Raw genomic sequence first — 27,861 nt, forward strand, 5'->3', positions numbered from 1 at the left:
TTTTCTATTAAATGAAGTTTCACTGGAATACAACTGTGGGCATTTTAGGAAAACTACCTGTAGATTGAATGCTGGACAGTTGAACAGTAAGTTCATAGGTGATACAAAAATTGGTGGGATGGTATATAATGAGCCTTGGATTACAGGAGGAAATAGACTGGCTTGTCAGATGGGATGATCAATGACAAATGGAATTCAATCCAGTTAAATGTGAGACGTTGTACTTGAATGATCAGACCTGGGAAGCACCAAGGGTCAGTGGGACCTTGGTGTATATTTATACACCGGTCCCTTAAGCTAGTACGACAGGTAGATAAAACGGTTAAGAAGGCATATAGGATATGTGCCTTTATTAGTTGAGGCATCGTGTTTAAGAGCAGGGGGATTATCCTAGAACTGTATAAAATGTAGGTTAGGCCACAGCTAGTGTATTGCGTGCAATTCTGGAATCTGCATGTTTGGAGGGATATGATAGCACTGGAGAGGATACAGAGAAGACTTAGCACAATGTTGTATGAACTGGAGAGTTTCAGATTTGAAGAGAGATTGGTGAGACTGGGATTGTTTTCCTGAGAACAGAGGACATTGAGAGGGAACATGATTAAGATGTAAAAAATTCTGAAGGGTATAGGTAGGATAGGCAGGAAGGAACTTTGATGGGGATCAGTGATCAGGAGGCATGGATTTAAGGAACAGGGCAGGCAGTTTAAAGCGGATGTAAGGACAATCTTTTTTCACTCAGAGGATGATGGGAAATCTGGAACTCACTGCCTGTAACAGTTGTAGAGGCAGAAACCTTTAGAACATTTAAGAAGTATTCAGATGTACCCTTGCGATGCCAAGACATACAAAGCTATGGGCCAAGGATTGGGAAATAGGATTAAAATAATTAGGTGGTTGTTTTTGACCAGCAGAGATGCAATTGGCCAAAGAGCCTTTTTTCTGTGCTGTACACCTTCATGACTTGGAGCAACCTAACGGTATCGATATCTTGTATTCAGAACATTGTTAGTGGAGCTGCAGGTAAAGTTTGCCACCCTTCATTTGCACTTATTTACTGGATTGGGCCTACTGTGAGGCTGGGATGTCAGGATTATTAACAGGGTAATAGTAATGCACTTCACTAATGACAGGCTGCCAGAGTCACTGCGGGCTCTGTGATCGTGCAGACAGCATGATTTAATCATTTGGGGAAACTGCTACAGAAATGATTTCTTGCTTTCTGTCTGTTCTTGCAGCCTGAGCAGCCAGAGAAAGGTGGTGTCTAGCCTCTCTGGTGGTAGGGGATTCAATCCTTTCATAAATCTCAGCTGCAGCCTTCTGTCGAGCACTGATAAACCCGAGGGGTCAAACCTGGTCTGTGCTGTTTCTGTGCACACAAAAGAAAGAGACTAGTTTTCTCAGCAACTTAAAATGGTGTTAAATATCCTCCTTGAAATGCTCAGCATTTCTTCCTGTTCTCTTCATGTGCTTGTTTTGCTGGCCTTTCTCTGAAGAGATTTACTAAATGGGGCTGTGTTTAGGTCATCTAGAAGTACAGCCATAAAGCCACATTGATGGAGAGTCATAGAGTCCTACAGCACAGAAACAGACCCTTCAGTCCAACTCGGCCATGCTGACCAAGTTTCCTTAAATAAACTAGCCCCATTTGCTTGTGTTGGGCCTATAATCCTCTAAACTTTTCATAACTTTCTAAACTATTCATGTACCTGTCCAAATGTAACTCTACCTGCATCTACAAATTTCTTTGCCAGTTCATTCCACATAAGAACCACCCTCTGTGTGGAAAAAGTTGCCCCTCATGTCCCTTTTAAATCTTTTTCCTCTCTCCTTAAAAATATGCCCCCAAGTATTCAACTCCCCCCAACCGAGGGAAAAGACACTTGCTATTCATCTAATCTATGCCCCTCATGATTTTATAAACCTCTGTAAGGTCACCCCTCACCTTCCTTCACTCCAGTAAAAAAAATCCAAGCCTATTCAGCCTCTCGTTATGACTCAACGACACCCAGCAACATCCTGGAAAATCTTTTCTGAACCCCCTACAATGTAATAATATCCTTCCTATAGCAGGACAACTAGAACTGTACACAGTTCTCCAGAAGTGGCCTCACCAAAGTCCTGTATAACCTCAACATGATATCCCAACTCCTATACTCAATGGTCTGAGCAATGAAGACACGCCTGCCTAAATGCCTCCTTAACCACTCTGTCGCCCTGTGATGCAACTTGCAAAGAACTTTGTACCTGAATCCCTAGGTCTCTCTATTCTACAACACTACCCAGGGCCTGGCCATTAGTTATATAAGCCCTGTCCTTATTTGTTTTACCAAATTACAATACCTTGCACTTATTCAAAATTAAATTCCAAATGCCATTCCTCAGCTCATTGGCCCAATTGATCAAGATCCATTTGTAATCTGAGGTAACCTTCTTCACTGTTTACTATACCACCAATTTTGGTATCATCTGTAAACTTACTAACCACTCCTAAATTCTCATCCAGATCATTCATATACATGACAAACAGCAGTGAGCTCAACAAGGGGCTAATGGTCGGGTGACAAGATTTTTTTAAAAAATTGACCTGTTTAGAGACATGATTACACATCACTGGATCAAGTGGTACTTGAAGTTGGGCTTCCTAGCTCAAAGGTAGGGACAACTACCACTGCACCACAAGACCCCTCCCTTGTCATGTGACAACACCTGAGTAGTGAAATAGGTTCACACAGTAAACTCTGGTAAGACTCTTTGAACTGAAAATGTGTTGCTGGAAAAGCGCAGCAGAACAGGCAGCATCCAAGGAGCAGGAGAATCGACGTTTCGGGCATAAGCCCTTCTTCAGGAATGAGCTCCCAGCCCTGCCGTGTTTTCACCATCCCTCCAGAACTACCCCTCTTTGAGGATGAAAGATCAGTCCTCAGCAGAGGCCTCACCTTCATTCCCCTACTCTCTCGGATTAACGAGTCCAACATGCGGCGTGACATCGAACAATTCTTCCGCCGCCTTCGCCTCCGCGCCTACTTCTTCAACCAAGACTCTCGCCCACCCTCTGACGACCCCTTCTCCCGCCTCCAACACACCCCATCCACCTGGACACCCCATGCTGAAAAAAAAAGCCGCATTCTTGAAGAAGGGCTTATGCCCGAAACGTCGATTCTCCTGCTCCTTGGATGCTGCCTGACCTGCTGCGCTTTTCCAGCAACACATTTTCAGCACTGATCTCCAGCATCTGCAGTCCTCACTTTCTCCTCTAAGACTCTTTGAAGTTTATATGTAGATGGAAAGTCAGATTCTGGTATAGAACTGTGAGTTTTCAGATATGTTTCAGGAAGGTTGCATTGCTAAACAGGAAACTACCTGATGATTGCAGTTTTCTGTCAATCTGTTGAAAGTTGTTGGTTCAATTGATGTTAACTACTGTATCACAAAATAAAACTAGTTAATGGTTGATCTGAAGCTATGGATACAAGACAGGTTTTTAAACTGTATGGTCAGTCAGATGAGCAGACTATACCCGAGTGAGTAATGAATTAAGTTTAGGTGGTAAATGCTGATAAGTCTTTTTGAAGTTTATATATGGGTTAAGAATCAGACTCTGACAAGTCAACTAACAACCTTGAAAGTAAGTGTGATTGCCTTATTAAACTGACTGAATTGTAGACAGGATAGATAGTGAATTGGATTTTTAATGCTGAGCTCGAGCAAGTTTAAATATAGATTAAGAGTCAGGCTCTAACGTTAGAATGAACAACTTTCAAGTGAGTTTGATCACCTTGTTAAACAGTGAAATGTCATGAGCAGTGAATTGGGATCACTTGGGAATTCCGTGCATGAAGGAAAGCAATGCTTTTAAGTCAAGTTAGTTGCAAAAAGTGGTTAACAATCAGATTTATCACTTCAATTAAGGTTTATCAATAGTTGTCAGGATTAAGTAATGGCTAAGTAAAATAAAGTTAACATAAGTGAGGTAATGCCAAGGCACAGCAGGTTTGTTTATCCTGTAGTATAGGGAAGTTGTGGATGCTATCTGTAACCGAGGCAACTGTGTGAGGGATGTGCCACTAGCTGCAGAAACCTCAGTTCAATGTTTCAGATCACGAGCAGTCACTGTCAGGTCAGTAAGGGTAATGGTTGTGTGGATAGCTCATTCACAGAGAAGTGGTCACCCCTAGAGTCAGAGTATGGAGGCAGATAGGGAATGTGGGACATTCTTAGAGAACTACAAACATAAGAATAGGAGGAGGAGTTGGTCATTCAGCCTCTGAAGTCTCCTCTACCATCTAATACAATAATGACTGATCTCATCTTGGCCCACCCTCATTTTCCTGTCCACTCTTCCTGACACTTTCTCCCTTTACTCATTAAAAACCTATCTCCTCTTTCAAATTTATTCAGTGTTCTGGAGTCCACTGCACTCTGTATTATTGAATTTCACGGATTTACGATCCTTTGCAGAAAGGAATCTCTTTTCATCTCTGGTTTTAATTTGCTACCCCTTATCCTAAAACTGTGGTATCAATTTCTAGATTGTCCCATAAGGGGAAACTGGGGAAGGTAGTGCAAGTATCCTGGAGGTCAAGCTGTCTAAATGGTTTTCTAGTTTTGGATACTGGTAATGGCCTTGGTTACTCTGAGTTAATGGGCGGCACAGTGGCTCAATAGTTAGCACTGTTACTTCACAGTGTCAGGGACCCAGGTTCCATTCCACCCTTGGCCAATTGTCTGTGTGCAGTTTGCACACTCCCCCCGTGTCTGCATAAGTTTCCTCCAGGTGTTCTGGTTTCCTCCAACAGTCCAAAGATGTGGAGATTGGGTGGATTGGCTAAATTGTCCATAGTGTCCAGGAACGTACAGGCCAGGTTGATTAGCCATGGGGAAGTACAGTGTTAGGGTAGAGGGCTGGGTCTTGGTGGGTGCTCTTTGGAGGGTCAATATGGACTTGATGGGCTGAATGGCCTACTTCCACAGTGTAGGGATTCTATGATTCATAACCAGGTCTGTAGCATGAGAAAGAGGAGAAGGAGTACTCTGGCAGAGAACTGATTCATTAGGGAGCAGGCAGTCTATGACTTTATGTCACTCATCCCTGAGGACAACACTGGACAGAGGAAGTTCCAGAAGATCAAAAGCAGTAGATCTGATTGTGCTGGTGTCTATCGGGAAGACGGGCGTCTACCCCATTGATGGTGAAGTGGGGGGAGCCTCCTTCAGTTCAGTAGAGGAGGCACAGCAGGATTAAGTGCCCTTGGTTATTGCCATGATCATTGGTGAACCTTCCTGTAATTGGGGCCGGAGGTGGGGTTGGGATGTGGGGCAGTGCCAGAGGTCCTGCCCAGCATGGACTGCCAGATAAGCAGAGGCTTGTGGCTCTCTGCCTCTAGTGCCAATGGGCAAGGTGGTACTGTACCAAAGCAGGAGTGAGAACTGCAGATGCTGGAAACCAGAATTTAGATTAGAGTGGTGCTGGAAAAGCACAGCAGGTCAGGCAGCATCCGAGGAGTAGGAAAATCACCTAAAACATCGATTTTCCTGCTCTTCGGATGCTGCCTGACCTACTGTGTTTTTCCAGCACCACTCTAATCTAAACTCTGGTACTGTACCTACCTCTCAGAGCAGCATAGTATCCAGGGTAATTTGACTCTCACAGGGAGTTGGTGTCAGAGGCAACAGCAAGGAGTTAACTCCAAGCATTTCACCCTCCACTCCCTCCTAGTGCCAGGAGGCCCACTCAGGCACATTGGTGATGATGTGCCCACTTTTCCCCTTTTGCTGCATGGGGGCCACTGGCAAATCCCAACCAGATTTGTTGGATTGTTTACCAGGCACTTGGAAAGTGCTGGGATTGTCATGATGTTCATTAGAAACCAGTAAATTACTGTGTATTCAAGGGTAAGGAAAGTTGTTTGTGCCATTTTGGTGATTCCGATTGACATCTTACCTCCAGAATCCTGTGTCAGGGAGATGTTGCCCATTACTGAGTGCCCCTAACCAGAATTCAGTGTATCTGACCACCACAGACCCCACTTGAGGTGCAGTCAATCTAGCCCATTATGGCTGTAGTCACCTGTTTTAAAACCTTACAGTGTAGAATATCAGGTTCAGGGGATGTAACCTGTGAAACCGATTTGATGCTAAACGACAATAATGGAGTTCCATGAATCTCCTGGCTGACCACATGTTAAGCTACAAGAAGGCTTCCCACCAGCACTAGTTCACCACTAGTTACTTACAGACTAATTAATAGGTTGAGATCTTTTGGCTTTTAATTCTCTAAGTGTTTAGTTTTTTTTATATACACAGTTGATTGAAGTTGCAGAATTTTTCAGAGAGTGTGCCACGTCTCAAGGGATTCCTGCCTATGTCTGCCCAAACCAGTTGGACCCAGCCTTTGGCTTCCTCTTGGATCTGGGAGCATGTACAGAGGTCACATGGAGTAGGGCCAACTGCAGGTGAAGGAGAAAGATGGACACGTTCACCTATCCAGTGGGAGGTTGGACAGTCCCATTGTACATGAAACATTCATGTGAGTGTGAGAGCATTGACCTCAACCCCAGCTTCCCCCTTCACTCATACTCCGTATCTTCCATTTGTCACTGACCACCACATCATTCTCTTGGCAAGAAGTTAGAAATAACAGCTAACTCAAATATTCCAATCCAAATGCATGAGGCACATTTTGCTGCAATTCATACGAACTTTAACTCATCAATGTTGTCCCTGCCTTTTGCGTTATTCAGCTGGGGGTATGACAGACACCAGGCAAAGAAACGGTGCCGTGCTTTGGAATTAAATCCCTCGAGGGGTGCAAGTTATCTGATGTGGTGGGGGGTTACCATGACGTGGTGCTGATTCTGGGGTCAGAGTGGAGATGAACTGCATGGATGGCACTCAAGGTCCTGTGTGACAGTCATTTGCAGTGGCAATATCACAATAACTAGAGCACAAAGTATGAGTGGAAAGTAGAATGCAGAGGGAATGGTCTCTTGTTTCTATCCTCGGGGAAAAGGCCATCCCTTCTATCCAGGGCAGCCCTCAGGAGAACCTTTAGGGAGTTGAACCCTGGACCCTCAGATTAAAAATCAAGTGATCTTGGCCTTCCATTGATTATTGCCACCTGATTTTGAATAATGTTGGTTCTTTATTTAATCATATTCCCCTTTCTCAGGTCAATTATTTGATATTTTAGACCAAATCCCCTCGTCTGTGTTTTCGTGTTCCATTTCTGCTGCCTCACAGCGCCTGAGACCCGGGTTTAATTCCCGCCTCAGAATGTGTGGAGTTTGCACATTCTCCCCGTGTCTGCGTGGGTTTCCTCCGGGTGCTCCGGTTTCCTCCCACAGTCCAAAGATGTGCAGGTCAGGTGAATTGGCCATGCTAAATTTCCCATTGTGTTAGGTAAGGGGTAAATGTAGGGGTATGGGTGGGTTGCGCTTCAGCATGTCGGTGTGGACTTGTTGGGCCGAAGGGCCTGTTTCCACGCTGTAATGTAATCTAATTTAATGTAATCTAATCTAATCTAATTTCAAAATTCCTTAAATAAAGCAAAAAAATCCATCTGCTATACTGGGCGGCACAGTGGCACAGTGGTTAGCACAGCTGCCTCACAGCACCAGAGATCCGGGTTCAATTTCTGCCTCAGGCGACTGTCTGTGTGGAGTTTGCACATTCTCCCCGTGTCTGTGTGGATTTCCTCTGGGTGCTCCGGTTTCCTCCCACAGTCCAAAAATGTGCAGGTCAGGTGAATTGGCCATGCTAAATTGCCCGTAGTGTTAGGTGTAGGGGAATGGGTCTGGGTGGGTTGCTGTTCGGAGGGTCGGTGTGGACTTGTTGGGCCGAAGGGCCTGTTTCCGCACTGTAAGTAACCTAATCTAATATGGAATTAAAAATGGATACAAACACCCGATGATGAAAGGCTACTTCTCCACTCATTCAACATTGAAACCATGTAGATTGTTTGCAGTGACTGTATGTGTGTGTAAGGAGATTCACTTTGTCACAGGTTGGATTCAGTATCATGCCACATGAAAGCACAACCTTGATGGACGTCATGCAGCTGGGTCTTGAGAAGTACCTGGAAGATTTAAACCATATCAGCTCACAAGCCAGTAAAGAATATGCACTGGAGAAAGCTCTCAGCAAGATGGAGGAAGACTGGGACGAAGTTAATTTTACATACATCAGTTACAAATATACCGGCATCAAAATCTTAGCAGCAGTGGACGATATTCAGGTGCAGTATGTCAAAGGTGTTTTACTGATTAGATTCACACAGCACAGATAAGGTCCTTCGGTCCATCAAATCTGTACCAACATAACGGTGCACTAATCCCAATTTCCTGCGTCTGTCCCATATCCCTGAATGTTATGATATTTGAAGTATTTATCCAGATATGTTTTAAAGGTTATAAGGTTTCCAGCCTCCACTACCCTCCCAGGCAATGTATTCCCGATTCCCACCACTCACTGAGTGAAAAGGTTATTTTCCCAAATCCCCTTTGAATCTCCCATCTCTTACCCTAAGACTATGCCCCCTTGTGATTGACCCCTCAACCAAGGGAAACAGCTGCTCTGTATTCACCCTGTCCGTACCTCTCATAATCTTATACACCTCAATCATGTCCCATTTCTGCTGCAGAGAATTTCTCCATCCCAGGCAACATCCTGGTGAACCTCCTCTGTATCCCCTTCAGTGCTATCCCATCCTTCCTGTAGTGAGGCAACCAGAACTGCATCCAATAATCCAGCTCTGGCCAGACCAACACGCTGTACAACTCCAACATGACCTCCTTGCTCTTAAACTCCAAGCCATGACTGATGAAAGCCTTCTGAAATCCAGCTCCTCACCAAACTGTGCATGTGCCTTCTCAACAATCCTGTTCACATGCTATGTTGACTTCATGGATCTGTGAATAATTATCCCAAGATCCCTCTGTTCCTCTTCACTGTCCAGTGTCCTGCCATTCATTAAATACTCCCTCATCTTTTTTTGTCTTCCAAAGTGCATCACCTTGTAGTTATCAGGGTTAAAGACCACCTGCCACTGGTCTGCCTTATCAAAGGTTTTACTAAAATCCATGTAAGTATTCACATACATGCTCGCATTTTCAAAACTTTCTACCCCTAATTAACTAATGCATTTCCAAGTGGATATTAATCTGCTCTTTCATGAATTTTCGCCAATAGCTTCCCTACCACTGACGTGAGACTCACCTGCCTGTAATTTCCTGGCTCATCTCTACCACTCTTCTTAAAGAGTAGAACCATAATATGCCATCTTCCAGTCCTCTGGCATCTCCCTTGCGGCCAGAGATTAATCAAGACTTTGTGTTAGAGCCTCGGCAATTTCCTGCTTCGCCTCTCACAGCAGCCTGGGATGCAATTCATCTAGGCCAGGGGATTTGTCTGTTTTTAAGTCTGACTGAGCCTCCAGCTCCTCACCAAACTGTGCAAGTTCCTTACATTCCCTTTTACCAAATTTCATATCTACATTCTCCTTTTTCAGAATGAAGGGATGTGTTCATTCAACACTCTTACATTATCCTGCAGCCTCACACACAAGTTTAGATTAGATTAGATTAGATTACTTACAATGTGGAAACAGGCCCAAGAGCCCAACAAGTCCACACCGACTCGCCACCCACACATACTCCTACATTTACCCCTTCACCTAACACTTTGGGCAATTTAGCATGTCCAATTCACCTGACCTGCACATCTTTGGACTGTGGGAGGAAACCCACGCAGACACAGGGAGAATGTGCAAACTTCACACAGTCAGTCGCCTGAGGTGGGAATTGAACCCAGATCTCTGGCGCTGTGAGGCACCACTGTGCCACCGTGCCGTCCATACCAAGTTATAACCATAACCAAGTTTGGTTCCTAATAGGCCCTATTCTTTGTAATGTATTTATAAAACATCTTAGGATTCTCCATAATCCTGTTCACATGTCATTTCTCATACCCCTTTTTTAATTTTCTAATTGCTTTCTTAAGTTCCGACCTGTTCGTCTTGTATTCCTCAAGGGCCGCAGCTGAATTGCTCCCTTTGGACTTGCTAAAAGACTTACTCTGCTTCATCCTTATCCAGTCCTGAGTTGATCTAGACATCCAGGGTTCTCTGAACTTATTACTCCTACACTTCCGTCTTAAGGGTGAATGTTGCACCTGCATTTTCCCCAGCTCCTTTTTGAATGCCCCCCACTGCTCCGCAGTAGACTTACCCGCAAGGAGCTGTTCCCACTCTACTGTGGCCAGATCCTGCTTTACTTTAATAAAATCAGCCTTCCATAGTCCAAAGCCAGCTTTTGAAGCCATCTTTTTCCTAGTCTAAAACAAATTTGAACCATACCGTGCTGTGGGCTCTATCACTAAACTGATCCCGTACTGCCAAGTCAAACACTTGTCCAACCAGCTTCTGCCCCTGAACCACCTCATTGGACCTTCTACATATTGCTATAAAAAGATCCCCTGGTTACATTTCAAGAAATCCGCCCTGTCTAAACGCTTAACACTGTGACTTTCCCAAATTATGTCGGAAAAGTTGAAATCCCCTAGTGCAATTAGCTGATTATTATTCTTACACTCCTCTGTGAACTGTCTACATGATACATTGAGGTAATGCCTCCAGTTTCCTTTAGGAGTGAGTTGTGCAGTTACACTTGATGGTTAAGGAGGAAGTTTGGAACCAGTTTCCATATTTTTGTTCGACTTGGAGTGGGATTTTATCAAATGCAGAGGCACTCTTTAAAATGTGTTCAGCTTGAGAATGTAACTGGATTTGAACCTAATCTTCAGTGATCAGCTGTGCCTCGAATAGAGATCAGAAGATATCTAAAGGCTGCAGCTCATTTGATCTTTTGCTTGCTGCAGTATGTGTGATGGCATTTGCTGGCAGCTGCTGCTCTTGTGATTTTAAAAATACCTGATTTCCTAATTGGTTAAAAAAAGGAATAAGCCAAACTTGTAGGAAGCTATTTTTCATTAATAGCATCCAAAATCACACCTGGTCATTTCATAAGAATCAGTCTCAAGTTCACTTTTAAAAAATACAAAATTATGTGATCCCAAATTTTGAACAAGTAATATTGGATGAATTCTCTCACTTAGTGGATTAACTTCACAAATTACAATTAATTCTTCTGTTGCAGATACTGACAAGAATCATGTAATTCCATTATTGCAAAATAGACTTTTTGCAGAAGAGGTTTAAATTGTCTGCTTTGAAGTTAGCTGGTGCTTTTATTAAACCTCTCCATTGCACTAGGAAAAGAATGGATAGGAGTCTGGAGCTTATTTAATAGCTGCTATCTTGCATGCTGCATTTAAATAAAAAACTCTGTGATCTTATTGAGTGAAGGTATGAAAATTTAAATTGTTAAAGTGACAATAGTGAAATAGTTTCAGATGAGATTCTATGGGCAGGAGGGTTTTCTTTTGTAAATGACACTTCAGTCTCTGCAGCAAACAGCAATAAGGTTCAATCATTGCCAATTGCTGGCCACAAATCTAGCTCTGTACAAGCTCTAACTTATCTCTTCGTTTTATCTTATTCTTGGCATCCATTCAGGACCATAATCCGTGAGTATAATCTATTTCTCTCAGGTTTTACTTGAAGACCACATTGTAAAAACTACCACCATGAAAGGTTCTCCATTTATTGCCTCCTTCGAAAAGGAAATATCAGCATGGGAGTCTAAGCTGGTAAGTTGGTTTCTTGTAGAATTTAATTAGTGTCTGAATTTTTTTTTGTTGCATCCCACGCCTTGGTTTTTTTTTGTTATCTGTTGGCGTTCATGCTTCAGCAGTTTTCAGTTGATGTAACTTCTTCAACTTGGGCTGCAGTGCTGGTCTTGTGGGAACAGCATGACATGCAAACTGCTGAACTGAGGCTGCTTTAGTTTTCATCGTGAGAGACGAAACTAAATAGGCAGTCACTCAGTAAGTGAGCAACTCATCCATGTGAGACTGACCAAGGAGCAGGCTTGGCTCTTACTTCACTGTGCTTCTTCAACTAGAACAGAAAGAAGGAATGTCAGGGCTGGTTGTGCAAGATGAGAGTTCACCTCCCAGAAGCTTGCAAGACAGAAAGGAGGAGAACAGGCATCTGCAGAGCCATCCCCTTTCTCTGAAAAGTAATCCGTCTCTTTTCTTGTTACATTCGTACTGGTAGCAACAATTTCGACTTCACCCAGTATGTTGTCTTTTCACAGTGGCTGATGCATAATATCCTGGAATCTTGGCTCCGTGTCCAAATGGCTTGGCTGTACCTGGAGCCGATATTCAGCTCAGAGGATATCCACAGTCAAATCCCAGAGCAAGGAAAGATGTTTGACGTGGTGGATACAAACTGGTAAGGAACTCCTTTTACTTAAACAAAACAGAAACATGTGAAAGGATCATAGCGGAAGGGAGGGGAGGTGGTCTGTGTTTGTATTATAATAGAAACTAACCGCTTTTGTAAGAAAATGTGACATTTACTGTGGTTCTACAATGAATTTATCCACAAAATCATTGTTTTATCCCATATTTTACTGGCAAACGTGTTTTATTCACTATACATGTGAAAACGTTTGTTAGTCTAACATACATGAAAGAACCTGATTAAAATTAAGTTCCTTCACACAGAAAGATTTGTAATCATGATAAGTGATGAAATATAAGCAGCTCAGTTGGTGTTGCATTGATTGTGTTTACATTGAACCCCATTGTCTAGTGTTTTCTTATCATTGTTGGAACACTGAGTGCGTAGCTTGACTTTGTTTTTTTTAAAACTCACCGAGTAAATCTCCTTCTGTCAGTCGAGCTCAAAGTCCAAGTCTTTTTGAAGCTGAATGGACTGCATTGTCCTCCCAGCTAAAGGGATGCAATTAGCAATTTTAAACTCCGATGAGGAAATATGAGGTTGATATAAGGCAAGAGACTAGGGGATTAATGTCAAACTAGAACAATGAGAATCCCTTCTAATTGCAAATGCTTTTCACTAGTAAACATAGCAAAGGTTTTTAAAATGATCCAGTTAATTAATTTCTTATTCTCATATCTGATCTGGTATTAAATTTGGACATCACGATGTGATTTCATTTGATTTAAAAATAGTTGGTTCATTGTCACGCACAAAGATCGAGAAAGACATCGACCTGTAAAGATTCAAAGACCTGTTTCTCTCTTGAGGGGTGTCATGTACACCTTTAAAACTTGGCACAACTAGCTGTCTTAGCATCAAGTAAATGTGACTTTCCAATCTTTCAATATTGTGCAGTAACGCCAATAATGCCATAAAGCATATCTCTTTTGGAATTGGTTTTATGCTTCATCTAAGAATTTGGGTTGAAAGAACGGGCTGGATGAAAGGAATACAACTTCAAGACTTGGGTTTTTTTTGTCAGACTGTTGATCACAAATTAAGCCAAAACATTTCTTTACTCATTAATCTTTGATATTTTTGGCTCCAAATCTACTTTATTAAAAGACTATTTCAACATGTGCTTCTTTCTTCCAAATTCCTAATCGTCTGACTGACTCCTCCCACTCTGTGCTATTTGTGCCCAGTGGGGAGCAGGTCTGTGACAGCATCACAAAGTTACTCCAGGGTCCTAAATCCCTTACACAGTAGTATGCTCAGTACAGTGGAGTCTGAATCGAGACATAACAGTGAGGCCCCTATCTATCAACAAGGATGTAGAAGATCACAGGGCATAGGAAAGCAAGACAGTTATCTCTGGTCTCCACCATCATCTGTTAAAGAGATGATCTGGTAATTTATTAAGGAGCTGCTTATGGGAACTTGCTGTGTGCAAATTAGCTAGTGGGTTTCCTGTATTGCAAAAATGACTTCACTGTGAAAGTATTTCATCTGGCTTTGGGAGGTTGTGGTTGCGAAAAGTGCTCTCAAAACAAGTCCTTCTTTGTTTAACAATTCCATCATGTTTCTTTTTCGTAATAGCCTGGATTGAATTGTGAGCTGTTAGAGTGGCATTCACATTGACATCAAATAGAATGAGGCAGATTTGTGAAGAGACAATCAATCAGAACACAGCTTGAATGATGCTGCCTGAGACTGAAATGAACGCAATGATCTGAGCACATGCGGAACGTAGTATGTGTGCTTTTATAAAAACCAAACTGTGCAAACAACTGGCTTCAACTACCCACAACATGCATTTCCAAAATGTCTTTCAATTTTTCCGGTCTGTGCACACTACGTTTGTTTAAATGAATGTTCCTTCTCAGAGGGAAAATCCAGCAACACTTGAAATGAGGGTATGGGAGCGCCATTTTGCAATACAGTTGGTCCAGTGTGCATCATTTGTATGTTATATTATCCTTCTGGAAGAGTAAAGATCAGCCTTTCTGCATTTGTGTTCTGAATATTATTCTGTGCAGTATGACAATTGCTGCTTCCAGTTAGCTAAATCCTGTAGAGCTCTACAAGGTACAGAATGACTAACTGCATTGTGTGGTGATCAGGACTTTTAAAAATTAAATATGGGACATGGGTGTCACTAGCTGATCCAGCATTTATTGCCCATCCTTCGTTGTCCTTGAGTAGGTGGTGGGGAGCTGCATTCTTGAACCGCTGCAGTCAATGTGCTGTAGGTAGACCCACAATACCTTTAGGGAGGGAATTCCAAGATTTTGACCCAGTAACACTGAAGGAATGGTGATACATTTCCAAGTCGGGATGGTGAGTGGCTTGGAGGAGAACTTGCAGGTGGAGGTGTTCCAATGTATGCCATGCCCTTGTCCCGAGATGGAAGTGGCCATGGGTGTGAAAGGCGCTGTCTGAGGATCTTTGATGAATTTTTGATGGGACAATGTGCTGTGAGTGACTCAGATTATTACTATTGGTTTCCCAGGTCTTTATATTGAAGTTCAGTTGCAATATTCCTGTGTGCCATCTGCTGTTATTTCACATCTCAATTATAAAAAGGCAGAATTTAATTCTCCTCACCCCTTACCCCCACGATGGCAGGTTCAGTGAAGAAGGGGGGATGTTAAATAGAGGTAGTGGGGTTCAGGGTAGTGGTGGAGTCTCCCATCTTCCTACATTTCCCCTGTTCCATTTCTGGGGATTTCCCACAACTGAAGGCCAGTAAAGGGTTTCATTCTGTCTTCACTGGTGCCCCAGCAATGGGCAAGGGAAGTATTGCAATCCAACAAAGTGCGCCATCAAACCCTGACATATTTTTGTGGGTTGTTGTTGAGGGAGCCGGAGAAGAGGTCCCTTGTACATAAACGCATCTGATTTGAGGGGCCAGAAACTGAGATTAGGGTTCTCCATTGAGAACCAACCTCTTTAGGATTGACTCTCCCTCCTGACTCCCCTGTGCCTGGGACCAGTAACAATCTTAGGCCTTGAGATGGGTTTTGTATCAACATCAGACACAATCTTCACCTCCACCCCTCCAGGGATCCATTAGGGTCTGTTATAAATATTGAAAGGACTTTCACTATTCTGTAATAATTAAAGATGACCCTCACAGACTTGGTGAAACAGGATTAGACATTCTTCTCATGAGCCTTACCTTGGAGTCAGATGTTATTTGATTCACGCTCATCCCATGGATGAGCAACAAAACTCAATATAAACAGCTCTTTGTACTTGTCAATCGAAACAGAATAACACGGTGAAGTGACCGATGAGGATCACAAGCATCAGAGCCAAAATACATGTGCTCAATAAAGATTTATCTCAGATTTAAAATTGAGCATCCACTGATGTGTGTGGAAGAGAGTTCTAAATTAGAAATGCTTCCTAACATCTCTCCTGAACAGTCCGCCCCTAATTCTCCCTAGTTTTAGAATCTACTTCAGGGGTAATAGTTTATCTTTTACTATTAATTCCTATTAATATGTTGGACCCCTTAACCTTCTAAATTCTGGAGAGAACAGGCCCAATTTGTACAATCCCTGCTCAGAACTTAAATTATTTTGAGCAGGAACAATTTCTCCGTATCTCCTCTGTTTTTGAAAACCTCTATCAGATCTCTTCTTGGCCCTCGACTCTCCAGGGAGAACAGTCTCAATCTCTCAAATTTATCCTCCTAATTAATAAATCTTATCTCTGGGACCATTCTTGTAAATCTCTTCTGCACTCTCTCTCCAAAGTGTAGTGCCCAGAATGCAATACTCCAGCTAAGGACTGACAAATGACTTATAGAAACCTTGCTCCAGTGCTCTATGCCCCCATTAATAAACTGGAATTTTTATTAACTGCTCTTTCTCCATTTACCTTCAAAATAATTTCCTCTCATAGACCCAGATCATTCTGCTTCTGCATCCCTTTCAAGATTTTATCCCTTATTTATAATGTCAGAAAATATTTACTGTCAGAAAACTACGAGTTTCATTAATAGTAAGTAACCTCAGGCATGAAGCACAAATCTTTGTAACATGTAACACTGTGAAATTTAAAAATGTCTTTTTAACAAGGTGTTTAAGTATTTTAGAAAGACAATCCTTTGAGTTTAGCATTCCTGGTAGGTTTTTATTAGCATCAAAGTGTGACTGTTTTCATTCTTTTATTTTAAAGAAAGAGCAAGGTGTTCTGAATGTATTTTGTGCTGATTTGCAGAGAATTATGGAGTCCTAGCCATCAAAACCCCAATGGTCTAGTTTTCATTTTGTGAATGGCTATGAGAGCCATTTAGAATCGTTTCATAGTGTGAGACTTGAGTCAGTACCACATCGGAAAGAAAGGAAGACTTGCATTTATATAGCAACCTCTACAACCTCATGGCATCCAGTAGGGGATTAAAGATGGCAGTTTCCATAAGAGTCAACTAATTCAGACTGCCACTTTTGAAGCCAGGCTCAAGTTGAATATGGCATCCTTGCTATATACTGCTCAGCCATCCTGTTAGCTGCTGTTTCTTTGTGTTTAACTTGAGAATTGTGGTTTGGCAGACAGTCACAATGTGTCACGTTTTTTTTTTAAATAAGCTGAAAGTATTGGCATCAATAATGAAAACCTGCTCTGAGCAAATTAACAAAATTGCATTTTTAAAAAAAACCCTCTTCTGTCCCGTTTTTGTGAGGGCAGTTTTCAATTGGCTGTCTCGGGATAAAAATGATTCACACTGAGAACAATTGCAGCTTTTCATGTTCCATTTAGCTATAATTTGAGAATGAGGACAGCTGTGCTTTTGTAACAGGCAAGGCTGTTGTATTAACACGGTCCTGGTGGCTTCATGCTCATGCTGGTGTTTTGCGGCAATGCATTTTCAATTAAAGTTGTGAAGCCTGTTGTGCAAAGGTACAGTCACTTTATTCCGTCTATTCTCTCTGACTCTCCAGGAGGCTGATAATGAGAGAATCGGTCAAGGGAGCCAATGCAATGCAAGTTATCTCCCAGCCACAGATGTTGGATAAGCTGAGAGAAGCAGAGTCACTGTTGGATGACATTCAGAAGGGGCTCAACGAGTATTTAGAAAAGAAAAGACTTTTCTTCCCCCGGTAACCTACGTCTTTTTTTTTTACGCTTTTGTTTGGTCAAACAGCTTGCGGCTCATTCGAGTTGACTGAGTGGGATTTCGGGGCTTCACTCCCCCCTTGTTCTCCTTCTTTTCTGTAGGTTTTTCTTCCTCTCTAATGACGAACTGTTGGAGATTCTCTCAGAGACAAAAGATCCTCTTCGAGTCCAGCCTCACCTCAAGAAATGTTTCGAAGGGATTGCTCAGCTCACCTTCAACGCCAACAAAGAAATTACCCACATCGAGTCAGCCGAAGGGGAGAAAGTTGAACTTGTCACTCGCATCATCCCGGCCAAAGCCAAGGACCTTGTGGAAAAGTGGCTTTATGAGGTGAAGTGGCTCATTCTATCTCTGCTTTGGAAAACCTTACCCAATTAAAGAATGTAAAAACTAGGAGCAGAAGTAGGCCATTCAGCCCATCCAGCCTGTTCCACCATTTAATCAGATTATGGCTGATCTCATCTCAGCCTCAACTCCAATTTGCTGCCCTTCCTTTCACCCATTAATCATTAAAAATCTGGCCATCTCCTCCTTAAACTTATTCATAGGACATTATAGCATAGTTCAGGCACTTCTGCCCTTGATGTTGTGCCGACCTGTGAAACCAATATGAAGCCCATCTAATCTATACTATTCGCCCTTAAAGTTGGCGAGTCTACACCTGTTGCAGGCAGGCCGTTCCACATCCCTACTACTCCCTGAGTAAAGAAACTATCTCTGACATCTGTTCTATATTTATCACCTCTCAGTTTAAAGCTAGGCCCCCTCGTGCTATCCATCACCATCCGAAGAAAAAGGCTCTCCCTGTCCACCCTAGCTAACCCTCTGATTATCTTATATGTCTCTATTAAGTCACCTCTCAACCTTCTTCTCTCTCACGAAAACAGCCTCAAGTCCCTCAATCTTTCCTTGTAAGACCTTCCCTCCATAACAGGGAACATCCTAGTAAATTTCCTCTGAACCCTTGCCAAAGCTTCCACATCCTTCCTGTAATGTGATGACCAGAACTGTGCATAACACTCCAAATGTGGCCACACCAGAGTTTTGTACAGCCATGATCTCATGGTTCCAGAACTCTACTAATAAACGCGAACATACCATATGCCTTCTTAACAGCCCTATCAACCTAGGTGACAACTTTGAGGGATCTAGGTACATGGACATCGAGATCTCTCTGCTCATCTACACGACCAAGAATCTTACCATTCACCCAGTGCTCTGCATTCCTGTTACTCCTTCCAAAGTGAATCAGCTTATGATTTTCAGCATTAAACTCCATTTTCCATCTCTCAGCCCAGCTCTGCAGCTCTCCATGACCCTCTGTAACCTACAACATCCTTCGGCACTATCCACAACTGTACTGACCTTAGTGTCGTCTGCAAATTTACTAACCCATCCTTCTACTCCCTCATCCAAGTTGTTTGTAAAAATGATAAATAGCAGTGGACCCAAAACAGATCCTTACGATACACTAGTAACTGAACTCCAGGATGAACATTTCCCATCAACCATCACCCTCTGTCTTCTTTCAGCTAGCCAATCTTTGATCCAAGCCGCTAAATCACCCGCAATCCCATGCCTCTGTATTTTGTGCAATAGCCTACTTTGGGGAACCTTATCAAATGCCTCACTGAAATCCATATACACCACGTCAACCGCTTTACCCTCATCTACCTGTTTGGTCACCTTCTCAAAGAACTCAGTAAGGTTTGTGAGGCACGACTTAGTCTTCACAAAACCATATTCTGGATCAGTGGTGCTGGAAGAGCACAGCAATTCAGGCAGCATCCGAGGATAGGCAAAACCATGTTGACTATCCCTAATCAACTTATTCCTTTTGAAATGATTATAAATCCTATCTCTTATAACCCTTTCCAACACTTTACCCACAACTGAAGTAAGGCTCATTGGTCTATAATTACCAGGATTGTCTCTACTCCTCTTCTTGAACAAGGGAACAACATTTGCTGTCCTCCAGTCTCCTGGTACTATTCCTGTAGACAATGATGACATAAAGATCAAAGCCAAAGGTTCGGCAATCTCCTCCCTAGCTTCCCAGAGAATCCTAGGATAAATTCCATCTGACCCATGGGATTTATCTATCTTCACACTTTCCAGAATTGCTAACAACTCCTCCTTGTGAACCTCAATCCCATCTAGTCTGGTTGCCTGTTTCTCAGTATTCTCCGCAACAATATTGTCTTTTTCCAATATGAACAACATTCTTTTTCCTGGAATTCCACAGATTCATGATTCTTTGAGAGAAGTGATTTCTCCTCATCGCTGTTTCAAATCCACTATGCTATATCCTAAACCTATGACCTCTCATTCTCGATTGCCCCATTTAAGGAAACTCTATTGCCTCCCTATCTCCACCAGCCAATTAGCCAAACACCGACATATAGAACATAGAACAGTACAGCACAGAACAGGCCCTTCAGCCCACGATGTTGTGCCGACCATTGACCCTCAAATTTCTGTGACCATATGCAGGTCCAGCAGTCTCTTAAATGTCCCCAATGACCTCGCTTCCACAACTGCTGCTGGCAACGCATTCCATGCTCTCACAACTCTCTGTGTAAACAACCCGTCTCTGACATCCCCTCTCTACTTTCCTCCAACAAGCTTAAAACTATGACCCCTCGTGTTAGCCATTTCTGCCCTGGGAAATAGTCTCTGGCTATCGACTCTATCTATGCCTCTCATTATCTTGTATACCTCAATTAGGTCCCATCTCCTCCTCCCTTTCTCCAATGAAAAAAGTCCGAGCTCAGTCAACTCTCCTCATAAGATAAGCCTTCCAGTCCAGGCAGCAGCCTGGTAAACCTCCTCTGAACCCTCTCCAAAGCATCCACATCTTTCCTATAATAGGGCGACCAGAACTGGACGCAGTATTCCAAGTGCGGTCTAACCAAAGTTTTATAGAGCTGCAATAAGATCTCACGACTCTTAAACTCAATCCCCCTGTTAATGAAAGCCAAAACACTATATGCTTTCTTAACAACTCTGTCCACTTAGGTGGCCATTTTAAGGGAGCTATGTACCTGCAGACCAAGATCCTCTGTTCCTTCACACTGCCAAGAATCCTATCCTTAATCCTGTACTCAGCTTTCAAATTCGACTTTCCAAAATGCATCACCTCGCATTTATCCAGGTTGAACTCCATCTGCAACCTCTCAGCCCATCTCTGCATCCTGTCAATGTCCTGCTGCAGCCTACAACAGCCCTCTATACTGTCAATGACACCTCCGACCTTTGTGTCATTGGCAAACTTGCTGAACCATCCTTCAATCCCCTCATCCAAGTCATTAATAAAAATTACAAACAGTAGAGGCCCAAGGACAGAGCCCTGTGGAACACCACTCACCACTGACCTCCAGGCAGAATATTTTCCTTCTACTACCACTCGCTGTCTTCTGTTGGCCAGCCAATTCTGTATCCAGACAGCTACGTTCCCCTGTATCCCATTCCTCCTGACCTTCTGAATGAGCCTACCATGGGGAACCTTATCAAATGCCTTGCTGAAGTCCATATACACCACATCCACAGCCCGACCCTCATCACCTTTTCTAGTCACATCCTCAAAGAACTCGATAAGGTTTGTGAGGCATGACCTGCCCCTCACAAAGCCGTGTTGACTGCATTTAATTAAGCCATGCTCTTCCAGATGGTCATAAATCCTATCCCTCAAAATCCTTTCTAACACCTTGCAGACGACAGACGTGAGACTTACTGGTCTGTAATTGCCGGGCATTTCCCTATTTCCTCTCTTGAAGAGAGGAATTACATTTGTCTCTCTCCAGTCCTCAGGTACGACTCCAGTGGAGAGCGAGGATGAAAAGATCTTCGCAAGTGATGAAGCAATTGCATTTCTCATTTCCCAAAGCAGCCGAGGACAAATCTGGTCCGGGCCTAGCGACTTGTCAATCTTAATGTTTGACAAAATCTTCAGCACATCAGCTTCCTCTATCTCTATCTATTTCAGCATGCACACCTGCTCTTCAAAGCTTTCATTCACTACAAAATTCGTTTCTTTCGTAAAGACAGAAGCAAAAAACTCATTTAGGGCTTCCCCTACTTCCTCAGACTCCACACACAAGTTCTCTATGCTATCCCTGATCGGCCCTACTCTTTCTTTGACCATTTTCTTATTCCTCACATAAATGTAAAATGCCTTTGTGTTCTCCCTAATCCGTTCTGCCACACCTTTCTCATGCCCCCTCCTGGCTCTCCTCAGACCATTTTTGAGCTCTTTCCTCGCCTGCCTGTAATCCTCTAGAGCTAAAAAGCGCAGCAGGTCAGGCAGCATCCAAGGAGCAGGAGAATCAATGTTTCGGGCATGAGCCTTCTTCAGGAATGAGGAAAGTGTGCCCAGCAGGCTAAGAGAAAAGGTAGGGAGGGGGGACTTGGGGGAGGGGCGTTGGAAATGTGATAAGTGGAAGGAGGTTAAGGTGAGGGTGATAGGCCGGAGTGGGGGTGGGGGTGGAGAGGTCAGGAAGAAGATTGCAGGTTAGGAAGGCGGTGCTGAGTTCGAGGGTTGGGACTGAGACAAGGTGGGGGGAGGGGAAATGAGGAAACTGGAGAAATCTGAGTTCATCCCTTGTGGTTGGAAGGTTCCTGGGCGGAAGATGAGGCGCTCTTCCTCCAGCCGTCGTGTTGCTATGGTCTGGCGATGGAGGAGTCCAAGGACCTGCATGTCCTTGGTGGAGTGGGAGGGGGAGTTAAAGTGTTGGGCTACGGGGTGGTTGGGTTGGTTGGTCCAAGTGTCCCAGAGGTGTTCTCTGAAACGTTCCGCAAGTAGGCGGCCTGTCTCCCCAATATAGAGGAGGCCACATCGGGTGCAGCGGATGCAGTAAATGATGTGAGTGGAGGTGCAGGTGAATTCCTCCCCCAAGTCCCTCCTCCCTACCTTTTATCTTAGCCTGTTGGCACACTTTCCTCATTCCTGAAGCAGGGCTCATGCCCGAAACGTCGATTCTCCTGCTCCTTGGATGCTGCCTGACCTGCTGCGCTTTTCCAGCAACACATTTTCAGCTCTGATCTCCAGCATCTGCAGTCCTCATTTTCTCCTGTAATCCTCTAGAGCTGAGCTTCACCCTAGCTTCCTCCACCTTCTGTAAGCTACCTTCTTCCTTTTGACGAGAAGCTCCATCACTCTCGTCATCCAAGGTTGCTTTATCTTACGCCTTCTTGCCTGTCTCAGAGGGACATATTTATTCATCACTTGCAACAACTGTTCCTTAAGCAGTCTCCACATGTCTATAGTGCCTTTACCATGGAACAATTGCTCCCAGTCCATGCTTCCTAACTCATGTCTAATCGCATCATAGTTTCCTCTTCCCCAATTAAATATCCTCCCATTTTGCCTAATCCTCTCCTTCTCCATAGCTATGTAGAATGTGAGGCAGTTGTGGTCACTATCACCAAAATGCTCTCCCACCACAAGATCTGATACCTGCCCGGTTCGTTTCTGAGCAGCAGGTCTGGAATGGCCTCTCCCCTTGTTGGCCTGTCAACGTACTGAGTTAGGAAACCCTCCTGAACACACTTTACAAAAACAGCTCCATTCAAATCTTCTGCTCGAAGGAGGTTGCAATGAATATTGGGAAAGTTAAAGTCACCCATTACAACAACCCTACTACGTCCACACTTTTCCAAAATCTGCCGACCTATGCTTTCTTCAATCTCCCTGCTGCTATTGGGGGGCCTGTAGTAAACCCCTAAAGAGGTGACTGCTCCCTTGCTGTTCCTAATTTCCACCCATACTGACTCGGTAGGCAGATCTTCCTCGACAATGGAAGCTTCTGTAGCTGTGATACCCTCTCTGATTAGTAGTGCTACACCCCCTCCTCTTTCTCCCCCCTCCCTATTCTTTTTAAAGGCTCTAAACCCTGGAACATCCCTTGCCCCTGAGAAACCCATGTCTCTGTTATGGCCACAACATCATAGCACCAGGTGCTGATCCATGCTCTAAGTTCATCATTTTTATTCCTGATACTCCTTGCGTTAAAGCAAACACACTTTAACTGATCCCTTGGTTCCTTCCCAGGAAAATCCTTCCCACTAGCTGGTCTACCTCTTACTATTGCCTCATCTGCACCAACTCTCACCTCCGGTATACAGCTCAGGTTCCCACCCCCCTGCCATATCCCTCCTGGGGTTTTGTTTCCTCACTGTCATTGTCAGGTTGAATCCTGCAGCATACCACACAGTAACCTGGTGCTCCCTGTTACCCTTCGTGCATTTGAAATGATTGCTGCAGAGCTTACCAGTGTTATGAAGCTGAAAAGACTCCAATTAAAACTCTGGTTTGAATCAACTCATTTAGGCCAGAAACTAATTGGGCAGGGGGTTGGAGCACAGAATAGATGTAAAGTGAGGAACAAGGTTCAGTTATATATGTACTCGATACATACAGGAATACTAGGGCAGTTCCTGCAGGCGGCAGAGACATGTCCTGGATAAGGCACATGGGAAGGCTGGAAAGCTAAATTCTACCTGTTTTAATACAGTGAGCCTGACTGATAAGATTAATAAACTTAGAGCATTGATGAGTAGATGGGAATTTGATATTGTTGTAATCATTGAAACAGTGTTGAAGGAAAAGCAGGATGGGCAGCTCAAACTTCCAGAATATAAAAGCTTCAGGAGGTATGGGTTGGGATGTAAGAGAGGCGGCGGTTGGTGGGGGGGGCTATTGCATTATTGATAAAGGAGGCCATCATTGCAATAATGAAGGAAGCTGTCTTTGAAGGTTCTTCAAATCAGGCCATCTGGTTTGAGCTTAGAAATCAAAAAGGGCTCATTGCTTTGTTAGGATTACACTACAGACCTCACAACGGTCAGAGGGAGATAGAAAAGCTGACTTAGTAGGCAAATTGCAAAGAGGTCTGAGAGGAATAGTGCTATTGTTGTAGGGAATTTCAACTTTGCGAACATTAACTGGGATCACCTTAGATTGAAAAGATTAGTCAGGATGGAATATTTAAAAGTGCATGCAGGATAGCTTTCTATATCGGTACATAGATAGTCTGACTAGAAATAGTGCAGTGCTAAGGCATGCCAGCACAGGCAGATGGTGGTGAAGAAGGCATATGGGATTCCTGTCCTCATTAACCTGGGCATAGAATAAAGAGGCAAGGACGTTTTGTTGGAACTTTGTCGAGTACTGATTAGGACATGGATGGAATACTGTGTGCAGCTCTGGTCGCCATACTATTGGAAGGACATGATTGCACTGGAGAGGGTACAAAAGAAGTTCACCAGGATAATGCCTGGGAAGAAAAGTCTCTGTTGTGAGAAGAGAGTCGATAGGCTGTGTTTGTTTTCCCTGGAGCAGAGGAAGCTGAGGGAGGCTCTGATTGAGGTATAAAAAATTGAAAAGCACAGATAATGTAGATTGTGAAAATCTTTTCTGCATGCTAGACATATCTTAATACTGGAGGGCATAAGTTTTAAGGTGAGGAGTAAGTGGTAGAAAGGAGATCTGAGCGATAAACAATTTCACCCAGAGGGTTGTAGAAATATGGAATGTGCACCCCCAGAGGATGATTAAACATTTAAGAAGCCTTTGGGTGAGCACTTAAAATGCCAGATCATAGGAAACTAGGGACCAAATGCAAATAAATGGGATTTAGTTTATAATTTAGTTTTGGAAATCACTTATGTTAGTTGGTTGGCATAGGTATGATGCCCTCACTTTCTCCATAGGTATTATGTGCTCTATGGCTTTGAAATCTAACCTGAAACCTAGAAATTAGGATCAAGAGTAGGCCATTCCAACCTTTGAGTCTGCTCTGCCATTCAGTACAATCTTTATGGATTCTCTATCTTAATGCCACATTTCCACTTTCTCCTCATATTCCTTGATGCTTTTAAAATCTAAACATTTGTCTCTCTTGAGTATCGTCAGTAAGGCCTGCAAGGTCTCCTGTCGTAGTGAATTCCACAGATTCACTACCATTTCCTCATCTCAGTCCCATATTGTGTCCCATGGTTCTCGATTCCCCATCCCTGGGAAACCTTCTTCCTGCATCTAGCCTGTCCAGCCCTGTTAGAATTTTTTACGTTTCAATCAGATCCCTCTCATCCTTCTAATCTTGAGTGGATACAGGCCCAGACGAACCAGGCATGCCTCATTGGACAGAGCTGCCATCCCCAGTTTCACCCGAGTGGACCTCCACTGCACTCCCTCTATGACAAGGTACCATCTATTAGATGGGGAGACCAGACCTACATTCAATATTCCAGGCGTATGCAATATTTCTAGAATGGTTCTCAATGAGCTTAGTAAAGCACTTCACGCACACAAATAACATCACATTAGGAACTGTACATGGCAAAGGACGTTCAATTAAAGTTGGAGTCATTCTTATGTGTTATTATCCAGATGTGTTTGCTGCTGAGTCACACAGCGTTCCCCTTAAGGGTGACTCCTTTACCTTCTGTAAACTCCTCCCTCTGTCCCTGCTGTCTGTCCTATGCCCAGAGGTAATGGCCGAGGAGTGGCAGATGCAGTTTAATTTGGGTAAATGCGAGGTGCTGTATTTTGGAGAGGCAAATCAGGGCAGGACTTATACACTTAATGGTGGGGTCCTGGGGAGTGTTGCTGAACAAAGAGATCTTGGAGTGCAGGTTCATAGCTCCTTGAAAGTGGAGTAGAGATAGACAGGATAGTGAAGAAGGCATTTTGTACACTTGCCGTTTTAGGTCGGTGCATTGAGTATAGGAGTTGGGAGGTCATGCTGTGGCTGTACAGAACATTGTTCGACCACTTTTGGAATACTGTGTTCAATTCTGTTCTCCCTACTAAAGGAAAGATGTTGTGAAACTTGAAAGGGTTCAGAAAAGATTTACAAGGATATTGCCAGGCTTTGAAGGGTTTGAGCTATTGGGAGAGGCTGAATAGGCTGGAGCTGTTTTCTCCGGAGCGTTGGAGGCTGAGGGGTGACCTTAAAGTTTATGGATAGGGGTATAGATAGGGTGAATAATCAAGGTCTTTTCCCTAACATATGGAGTCCAAAGTTTTAAGATGAGAAGGGAAAGATTTAAAAGGGACCTAAGGGGCAAATTGTTCAAGCAGAGGGTGGTGTGTGTATGGAATGAGCTGTCAGAGGAAGTGGTGGAAGCTGGTATAATTACAACATTTAAAAGGCATCTGGATTGGTATATGAATAGGAAAGGTTTGGAGGGATATGGGCCAAGTGCAGGCAAATGGCACTAGATTAGGTTGGGATATCTAGTCAGCATGCACGAGTGGACTCAAGGGTTTGTTTCTATCCTGTCCATCTCTATGACTCTGTGAACTGCAAGACTGTGTGAAATATTAATCATATCATCTGCGAGAAGTATCTGTACTTACAGATTTCCACAACAACTAACTTCTTTCCCACATAAAACTGGAGATAAGTCACCAGACATGGAAAGCTCAACGATTGAATGTTAGTTTTAATCACTTACATGAGGCAAGTGATCACAAATCCCCAGCCTATTTTACACCCCGCTCCATTTTCTTGATGATTAAAGTAAGTGAAAACATAATTGATGCCAAAAACTAACTACACGCCACTGTGTTGTATTAGGTGAGGATCTGAAAGACTTCATGTTAAGGCTACATTGGGTTCCACACCATATTAGGCTATGTGTGGCGAATTGTGCCTCCTAACACAAGTCCTCATGAGTTAAGAGACAGATGTTATCTCTGGGTCTTAGTAGTCTTTTGGAATTGTGTCTAAGGAGTCAACACAATCTGTAATTATTGCAATAAACAACATCTTGTTGCTAAGTCAATGATCCTATTGAATGGTAGAGCAGGTCGAGGGGCTGAATGGCATACTCCTGTTCCTATTTCTTACTGCCTTACCTTTAAGACTCAATAGTAGTTTATCCTCTACCACTGCTAATTGGAAACACTTATCCTCAGTGCAGAAAGGAAGATTGTCCCACCTCAGTTGCCTAACCTGATTAACACTTTGAAAAGAGTAGAGAGGAGGATTACAGCTGGAAAGAATCCTCAATCAAGCCCATGATTTCTATCCCTGCAACGCTATTTTAATTTAATTTTGATGACGTTTCTATTGCAGTTCTTCACGTTTCAATTGACCGCATGATTTTTGTTTTCATTAGTGTCCCACCAGTTTACTATTAAAAATAGCAAGGAGGGTTGGTGACAACAATCCACCCCAGCTACAGGCTGCCAGGGGTTGGTACCAGAATATACAACCCCCGGTGATGGTAAAACCCCTGGTGATGGTATTGTTCAGAGGTGATAAACAAATTATGAACCTAACAGGTAATTAAATATTTTGTGATCGTTGGAGAGATTGACCATGGGAACGGTAAACAGACGAGTGACTCAGAAATCCAATAGGGAAATCAGGAGAAA

At 43.3% G+C, this 27,861-nt stretch overlaps 1 protein-coding gene across 3 annotated transcripts in view; it reads left to right on the plus strand.

The window, feature by feature from the left end:
- The window catches only part of LOC122561437 (dynein axonemal heavy chain 3-like), a 557,691-nt gene that overhangs the window by 229,450 nt on the left and 300,380 nt on the right, over nucleotides 1–27,861 (plus strand). For all 3 annotated transcript variants that reach the window (XM_087999740.1, XM_087999741.1, XM_087999742.1), the window contains 5 exons: nucleotides 8,006–8,236; nucleotides 11,608–11,706; nucleotides 12,216–12,355; nucleotides 17,302–17,460; nucleotides 17,579–17,807. In XM_087999740.1, coding sequence (XP_087855866.1) covers nucleotides 8,006–8,236; nucleotides 11,608–11,706; nucleotides 12,216–12,355; nucleotides 17,302–17,460; nucleotides 17,579–17,807 — 858 coding nt within the window. The remainder of the gene's footprint in view (nucleotides 1–8,005; nucleotides 8,237–11,607; nucleotides 11,707–12,215; nucleotides 12,356–17,301; nucleotides 17,461–17,578; nucleotides 17,808–27,861) is intronic.

Source organism: Chiloscyllium plagiosum, unplaced genomic scaffold, assembly GCF_037043375.1.
Source record: "Chiloscyllium plagiosum isolate Xiang-an unplaced genomic scaffold, Cpla_swu_hap1 HiC_scaffold_23, whole genome shotgun sequence".
In the NCBI taxonomy this organism is placed as follows: Eukaryota; Metazoa; Chordata; class Chondrichthyes; order Orectolobiformes; family Hemiscylliidae; genus Chiloscyllium; species Chiloscyllium plagiosum.